General features: G+C 44.9%; 1 protein-coding gene across 1 annotated transcript; it reads right to left on the bottom strand.

The window, feature by feature from the left end:
• Nucleotides 1-1,185: 1,185 nt before the first annotated feature.
• LOC115310681 lies at nucleotides 1,186-4,564 on the bottom strand. Its single transcript, XM_040219560.1, has 4 exons — nucleotides 4,471-4,564; nucleotides 2,362-2,528; nucleotides 1,245-1,571; nucleotides 1,186-1,204 (listed from the first exon to the last, which is right to left on the bottom strand). Exons 1-4 carry the CDS (start codon nucleotides 4,546-4,548, stop codon nucleotides 1,186-1,188), a joined length of 591 nt encoding a protein of 196 aa, XP_040075494.1. The 5' UTR covers nucleotides 4,549-4,564.
• Between the last annotated feature and the right edge of the window lie 4,020 nt (nucleotides 4,565-8,584).

The raw sequence follows: 8,584 nt of genomic DNA, 5'->3' as shown, positions 1-8,584 counted from the left end.
CGAAGTCTGGAACATAGCGCCCAACCATACATGAAAGATTTATTTTTTCCGCTTTCGCCATGGTTTAAGCGCCGCGGCTCCTATGGTCATTGCTGTCATATTCGGATACACGTATGTCTTTCATGGCCCCGAAGATATATCATTCGCATTGTGTATGGTTTCAAGAATATACTTGAACGTTTATTATTATTAACTTGAATCGCGCTAACTCGCTCCGATTCGCTAGTGGCGCATCCCTGTGAACGCAGCGAATAGGGAGTTTTCGCAGACAGCATTTACCCCTCCGCAGGGGCCGCCGCAACAAAGAAGCCGCTACTGCGCCTGCGCGCCGATGGCCTTGACTGTGGAATTCCGGGAGTCGTGGCGGGTTGGGGAGAGCGTTGCGGGATGGCGAAAAAGATCTACGAAAACTCCCTATTAACTATTACGGGGAGCGGAGGCTGGAAACGGGGAGGGTTCCGGGGCAATTTTTGAAGGTTGCTAGGGTTCCTAGAGGACCGGTTTGAAAACCCATATCTTAATTGGTGGATATAAAATAGAGGCTTACCTGTGTCATGTGGTGGATATTCTTCTGGAAATCTACCATGAATTTCCCGAGGGGCATCCTCGGCTGGCACTGAAAACGGGAGCTCAGCGAGCGGTGCCACCCTTCGGCGTGATTTGTAGTGCGCAGGTTGTCTTCATCCTTGAAATGGTTCCAAAGTGCCACCTGTCTTGGCGAAATGAGCCACTGGCGCTCGAAGTAAGAACTAAACTCCGTTATGGCTGCGTCTAGCCTCGGGGTTCCGGTCATCGGCGTCTGGCCTTTCAGGGATGTAGTCCAGTGGGGCATCACGAGACGCTCCGGGAGGAGGGCGAGGCTCACTAGCCTTCGAGCCCAGCGCCTGAAAGCTGGCCTTTGGATGTCACCATAGAGTTCCTGCAGGATCAAGGTTAAATTCAGATTATAGATTAGGCACAAAACTGGCAAAGGGCGATTTCACAATTTCCAAATTACAAGTTTTAAGAAAGATCTACGCACCCGCAAGCCTAGTTGGGCCATCTTGCGGATGACGCAGTGGGCGAAGTGGAACAGACACCCCTTGGACTCTGCCCCCGGAAAGGTCACTTCGAATGTAGAGATAGCGACCATCTCGAAGTCGAAATGTCCGAATCGGAGTTCTCCGACGTCACCGCACGCAGAGATCAGGGCAGTGCGTACCACCTCAAAGAACTTCGTATATGTGGCCCGGGTCTTGTCTGGCAGGAGTCCCGCTACAAGAGGAAGTCCTTCTCCTCTTTTGAAGCCGTGAATGCTATAAAGTTGGCTGAACTGCGGTGGGCAAAAGTCGAAAGTGCCATCGCACACCCAGTGTCTTGAATCGTGCAGGGTCCGGAGGTCCTGGGCCGACGCAAGGATAAGGAACGGGGGTTGTGCCTGCTCAAATAGCACGTAGCGGTCATCGGAGTTCACGTTGTTCCTTGACTCCCAAGTCTGGGTGAGCTCCGCCCAGACTGAACCCGGGTCACCTATTCCATGGAGCGTTGGGTATCGCTTGTTGATTTTGCGATAGTACTGAGACTTCACAGACCTGTAAAAAAAATAATAAGTGAGCGTTTTTTTCAGGATCTGTATAGTACCGCAACTCTGGGATGAGGTGGGGGCTCGAGTACTAACTCGAGCGGCGCTAAAACGCTGCAAGCTGTGCAAGCACTTTCCGCAGCTCTTTCGAAACTACCATTTTTTTAACGTGAAACGTTCTTAGCCTAGCATTTTGGTTCTCGTGTCTGAAACGCGCTCGTTGGTCGAGACAAGTAACGTGATCAGTTGAAAATCGAGGTTTGATTGCTCGAGAGAAGTCACGTTGACTAAAGGGTAGGAAAGGGGCCAAAAAATTAGTCTCCCTCCCTGACGGGTCCCGCTGCTTGGCTTCAGTGATCGGTCGAGAACCAGCGTATTCAGCATGTTTGTGGGTGCTAAAGTCGGACATATACGTTTCACGAAATCGCCCCAGATTCGCCTAGAAATTTGCCATAATTTTCGCTCCTAACTCGGTGCATAAAGGCGGGCCGCTCTATTTTTAATGGGTGCTATAATATAGTTAATTCTACTAGATGCTATTCTTGCCTTGCACGTGAAGTCATATGGCACAGTACCAGCCGCCATTGCCTCGTACCATTTCTGTGCACGTATCTTCTGCGGCATGCATATCGCACCATCGAATTAGTTTTTCTCGGCTAGGCTTGCCGAGAAAAAGAAATTTGAAAGTGCCAAATGCATGCTGCAGAAGGTATGGGCACCGGAGCATGGTCTGGAGCAATGGCGGCTGGTGTGACGCCAATGCAAGCCATGTATTACTATTCGAAACGAACGTGACTCACTTGTAGGGCGGCAAATGCCTCTCTATTTTTCGCTGCTCGTTGATACTGTTGGCGCTGAAAGATCTGGCCAAGTCCGCCTGCATGTTCTCATAGGCTTCGCGCGGCCGCTTTGCCGTACTGACTGGTATGGCAAGGCGGTGATCCCTTTCGTGGTGTTTCGCCACCAGCTGCAAAGGGAGGGGCATTTAGCAATAAGTAAATTGAGAATAATATAATTCCGCCCGAAAATTGATATGACAATGTCACTGTTGAAACCTGCGAATATCAGCAGTTTACTAAGGGGCTCGTATTATTATCATTCCAGTTTGCAAAACGGAGCAAGGAAATTAAAAAAAAAACGTCAAACTAGAGCACTAGAAAGTAGAAAACCTAAAAAATATTTTTTACAATATTAGGGTTATATTGCGGAGCGCTAGCTTTGTCTCTAATTACAAATCTCGGTAACGAGAAATTAGAGTTAAGCTTTTGAGGAGGAGGGGAGGGTATGCCCCTCCTCCTCTGTACAATTCAGATTGACGTGGAGGTCACGTGGCTTCAGTTTTCCCACTCAATCTAGCGGAGAAACTGAATTTGTTCCCGGGTGACGTGACACGAAGCCATGACGTCGTTTTCCCCGCTAAATTTAACCGGGAAACTGAATTGGTCTTGAGGTCACGTGGCGTCAACTCTCCGGCTAAATATGGCGGAGAAACTGAATCTGTTCATGGGCGACGTGACAAATTGATATGGCATAATTTCCCCCTCTAAATTTAGCGGAAAAATTGACGTCCCATGACCTCAACACTAATTCAATTTCCCGCTAAATTTAGCGCCGGCTTGGGGCCAACGCATCCATTGTGCCAATACATCCATCGAACAATTACGTCCTATCTCGTGCTACTACATTCATAGTGCCACTACATACATTTTTGGCGAGTTCATCCAACGTGCCATTGCATCAATCAAGCAATTACATCCATCGTGCCATTACATCCACCGCGCCATCAGATCCATCGAGCAACTTCGTCCAAGACCGTGTCATTACATACATCCTGCCATATCATCCATCGTGTGATCACATCCACCGAGCTTCTTCGTCCAAAAACGTGCCATTATATCCATCACACACGCAGGTTTATTTCTTCGTTTAACTATGCTGTATAATTTAATGGAAGCTGTTTCACCGAATGCCGTAGTATCGATTGTCATGTCATCGAACGCCGTTTCATCGAACATAAAGTTTCTTCTCGGATGGTTTTTCGATACAGGAATTTTATATTACTCGCCGTCTAATTGACAGTCTATAGTTCACAGTACTTTAAAGAGTTAAATGTACAAAAGCGAGGGAAGGGGCCCTTGTGCGTAGTTCACTTTCTGCGGCCCTTGGCGTCTCCAAAGTTGAATGCGCATCGTCGGCTCGTTGTCTGTTGTTTCCACACTGATCAAACATTAATTACTGCTTTTTTCAACCTCAAAATTAACTAAATATCAACAAATTTAATATAGGATTAGGACGGCGCGTATAATCATACTTTTCGTTCGCTTTGTGAAACATCATGAGTGATGATGTCATGTAATGTGTTTGCAAGTGTTTACTAAGGCGCCTGTCAAGCCACGCAATGTAGCTTTTTCCCCTTCTCCTTCTCCAGACTGGAGTAAATAAAGATTAATCCAAATTGAATTGAAACGAAAAAAAATTAATCTGAAGGCTTACAAAATTTAATTTTGATACACTAACCATTCTTTAGCTTACCGTTTGTTCCCTGGGGCACCCGAACCAATAAGAATGTGAATAACGAAAAAAGCACCATGGCGGCCATCTTGGCTTCTATGAATGTACTAGTACGATGGGTGTAATGGCAGACTATGCGTCATAACAAAGGACGAGCAATTACATCCACCGAGCCAATACATCCATCGAGCAGCTACATCCATACACATGTCCACACATCCAACGAGCCGTACATCCATCGTGTCATTACATCCATCGATGGATGTAATGGCTCGGAGGATGTACTAGCTCGATGGATGTAATAACACGTAATAGGTTAGGCCGACGCCACGAAACCCGGAAACTGGCGCCTAAAAGTTGCGCTCTAAAAAAGAAAATGTTTAAAAATATTCACCTACCTGGCATGGCTCCAAGGGGATACAGATGTGTGGAGTGGTTTTCATGTCAAACACGACATCGGACTCCAGCACTTTCATCCTCGGTAAAGGCTGGTTCCTTATACCGTTCTTTTCCTTTTCTCGGCGACATGCAAGGCACACGTAGTACTTCACCCACGGTTCTGTTGATGATGGTGGCCTATATTTGGAGCTATATATATATTCCCGGGTCACACCCTCTAAGGTTGTGACAATCAGTAGAGGATTTCCACGCTGGGTGTGCCTCCATGTGTGGGAAGAGATTTGTGCCATCCTGCAATTTTAGAAAACAAGGTTATTGGGTGCGCACCTACATTTTCCTTCCGCAAGCTACAAACTTTTCCTCGTGCTATGTGTTACATGGCTGAGATCCCTGAGAAAACCGACACGCCCGGACGACATGCACAAATGACACGATCGACCCAAACAAAGCGGGTGCGTGCAGCTGTGCCTCATGTCTCGCGGAAGCCTACACCCTTCTTTAGGACAGACCCAAAACTATACCTATAAAATCGGAGAGGCAAACAATATATTGTGAATGAGTTAGGCACATGATGTGAGTGCTTGCGCAAGCACCGCACGGTAGAATCACAACAGGCGTAACAAATCCTAGGCACACAAAATCTAAACAAATCATAACAGATATTACCTTGCGCAGCCACAAACACTATTGCCTGGCTGATCGAAACCACAATGTGCCTCCAGCGTTTATGACTACGATGAACACAAGGTTTATTATTTTCTCGATGCATTTGTCAATCGTATTTGAACTCCGGAGTTGTTAACAGGTTTTGAAAAACGCGCTTAGATTCTAGGAGTTTTAAGTGCTGCGAGCACCAACTGGTGGGTATCATTTAGAGCGCAATCTGTTTTTTTAGCTATAGATATCGAGGACTTTTTAGAGATGGAAGCATTGTGCAAATCTTGTGGTTTGTAGAGTCCAAGGTGACATAAATAAGGAGGATATCTTTTGTCAATCGTAATATCATCGTATACCAAATCATTGAACACTAAGGTGAAATGGTTACTAAATTTTTGGTTTAAAACGTGTTGTAAGTAGAAAAGAGAAGTGAGCATTGCAGTTAGCGTGCTGTAGACGGGCATTTTGCCGAACAAACTACCGCAATAAAACATAAGTGGTGTGTATAAATACTTATAGAGCGAGATGCTTGTGAGCCATCCATGGGAGCTACATCTCTTTACGCTCCAGATGAAAACTTCATGCAGCGCTAAATTATAGCAATAAACAAACCTTAATTTTAAAATTATGTTTTAGAAAACGGGGCGACGGAATATGCTCCAACTGTTGTATGTACCTCGTCATAAGCGAACGATACTGCAATTTTAATTAGTATATTGATAATAATGACTGAGTTGCAGACCTAAAATGGGAAGCTTACCTCTCAAGGGAACAGGCCAAGAACGAGCATCGGGAGTTGTTTCGACAGCAAAAATGAAGAGTGGTTTCGGGAGGTTGACCGAGTGGCTTTTATAGAAAAAAAGGATCTTAAAAAGCCTAAAGCTTTTTTTTTTCTTTCAGTTTAGTTGTTTGCGATACATTTTTTTCCCCTCAGAAGTCAGCGAGTGCGCGACTTCTGCTTGTGAGCGAAGCGCTGAAACCTAAAGCTACAAAAAAAAAAAAAAACACGCACACACAAAAAAAAAAAAAACGCATTTTCAACAACGCGCAAAGATATAAGAGAACAAAAGTATCTCAAACGATTGAACTAAATAAAAGACCACTTGAATTGCAACATTTATTTTTCTCTAGATGCTGCTTGTACAGGCAAGCTCTGTTCTTCTTTCTACTAAACGCAAATTCCGGACCTAGGTCACGTGACGTGCTCAAAACTACCCTACTAAACCTTCAAAGGAGTGTCCAGGATTTCGTATCGAAATGAGTATGAAAAAACACGGCTTGGCTCTATCCACATTCGTTCCCGTTGGCTTTGCAAAGCAAAATCCTGGTACGTTGTCCGGTTTAAAGGAAAAAAAAAAAACCTTCAGCTGTAACCTTACAAAATATGCCATGAGACTTCGCGTGTCAAAATGAGCGCGTGCCAGCTGTGACCGCGAGAAGAAAAAAAAAAGGGGGGGGGGGAGCTTTTTCGAGATAACTTTAATCCACAACTAAAAAAAAAAAAAAAAAAAAAGATAAATATCGGTGCTACTTGCCGGAAAACAGAGCTCGAAGGTTTCTTCTGCTCAAGCGAAGGAGTAGGAAGGCAGTATGTATTGTACAAGGAGGGTGAAGAGAAGGGAAGGGGGGGGGGGGGGGGGGGGGGAGGGAGCGGGGAAGCGGACGTCTTGCTAAACTTAGCAATCCCCCTAAACCCCCGCCCTTTTCTCCCCAGACTAGTGGCAGACCTTTATTTTTTTTTTATTATTATTTCTTTTTTTCGCTAGTGCTTACAAAACGATTGATGCCTACTGCAATAATTCACGTTCTTCGAAATAACCTCTACCACCTGCCGGATCACTAGATAGGGGTGCCTTGGTATGAAACAGTAAGAGTCACTAGAAAGTAGATTGGAAAAGCTTTTTTTGTGCGAACTTCGGTGCGAAAGATAAGCCGTCTCGTGAACGATTAAGGTCACAGCAGCTCAGTCGAGCCACCAGGATCTAGCTTCCTTTCTCAATGAAATGAATGTTGCGCTCAAGCACGCAATCCCGTTGCTGTTGTTGTTTTCCTTGCATGCCCGAAATTTTTGAGGGTCCAGTTCTGGAAATTGCGTATTCTGGCTTTTGGGTTGACGCGTACTTTTTGCGGCCCTCCACGTTTTTAAGCAAGAAATTCTTTTAGCTCGTCTTTTCGCCAACCTAATGATGTATCCACATAAAAAAAACACTCAGAATTTACTTCAAAATTTACCCGTTCTCGAAGCGAAGCCGAATAAAACCGAGCGAAACCGGGCAACGAAGTAAAACCGCATCAAAAAATTACTTTTTTTTTAACTTCAGTTTGTTTTTATACATACTCATTATCTGGTTCCGCTTAATAAGCGTTAGGAAATTATATTTTTCCTTACAAAAAAATTATGATAACGGTTGTTATAGATATATTTGTTACGCATAGTATGTGTAAGGAAATGGCTCATTTTCTTACACTTAGAATTATGTGTAAATGGTTAGTCATAAACAACTAGTATAACAATAACAACTCCGAGAAAAAGAAGTCAACCGTAGGAGGGCGAGAGAAACGCCTCAGCGTTTCCGTCGCCGCCTTATCGTATTTTTTATTGCTTTCATTCCCTCTTAACTTGACTGCGGCGCCATCCGGGATCCATCCAAGAAATTGCTTTTGCTCCGAACTCTGAAATAATAAAGCGACTCATTTAAACACCCAAAAAATGAGTTCACAGGAATGGTGAAAGGCCAGTTGTTGGATTCTTGGTTGTTAATTACGACACTGACGAGCCTTTAAAGGGATACTGAACCAAAGAATTTAGTGCCCATAATAAGTGGCGCACGTTCTTTCCACGAGCCAGCAGCCGCCGGCGTGCGCGAGCACACGCAACAAAAATGACGTCACAGACCTCCATTCGCGGTTGAGATGACAGTGAAATGCATGGGCTTCGGACTAAAGGAGAATAAAGACAGGCTTTTCATCTCTACAAGTGAAAGCTACGTGTTCGTTAGACCCAATTCATCGCTTACCTTTTACACCAGACACCACTGTCTAGATGAAAAACTTGTCTTTATTCTCCTTTGGTCCGAAGCCCATACATTTCACTGTCATCTCAACTGCGAATGGAGGTCTGTGACGTCATTTTTGTTGCGTGTGCTCGCGCACACCGGCGGCTGCTGGCTCGTGGAAAGAACGTGCGCCACTTATTACGGACACTAAATTCCTTGGTTCAGTATCCCTTTAAGGTGCTGGACGCTGATTCGAATCATAACATAGAAGTCATACTCGGGCATTATTTCAATCAAAACGCTGTTGTTAGATGCGAAGTAACAATAGCGCATAGTCTACCGTTGTAATTGTTTGCTGTAAATACTAAAAAGAACTAGGTGGCAGCTGAGCTTTCGGTCGGGAAAGAACACGAAGGCAAAAGTGGCCCGCCCGTTAAAAACTCTGCATACTGTAATAGGA

This window comes from Ixodes scapularis, unplaced genomic scaffold (genome assembly GCF_016920785.2).
Source record: "Ixodes scapularis isolate PalLabHiFi unplaced genomic scaffold, ASM1692078v2 PGA_scaffold8__174_contigs__length_109621045, whole genome shotgun sequence".
Taxonomy (NCBI): Eukaryota; Metazoa; Arthropoda; class Arachnida; order Ixodida; family Ixodidae; genus Ixodes; species Ixodes scapularis.
This window is presented reverse-complemented; position numbering and strand designations above follow the sequence as displayed.

Coding starts and splice junctions, on each gene's coding strand:
- LOC115310681 (XM_040219560.1), bottom strand. CDS start 4,548: ATGAAAGTGCTGGAGTCCGATGTCGTGTTTGACATGAAAACCACTCCA. Junction 2,529..4,470: donor TCCCCTTGGAGCCATGCCAG/GTAGGTGAATAT, acceptor CTCCCTTTGCAG/CTGGTGGCGAAACACCACGA. Junction 1,572..2,361: donor AGGCATTTGCCGCCCTACAA/GTGAGTCACGTT, acceptor TTTTTTTTACAG/GTCTGTGAAGTCTCAGTACT.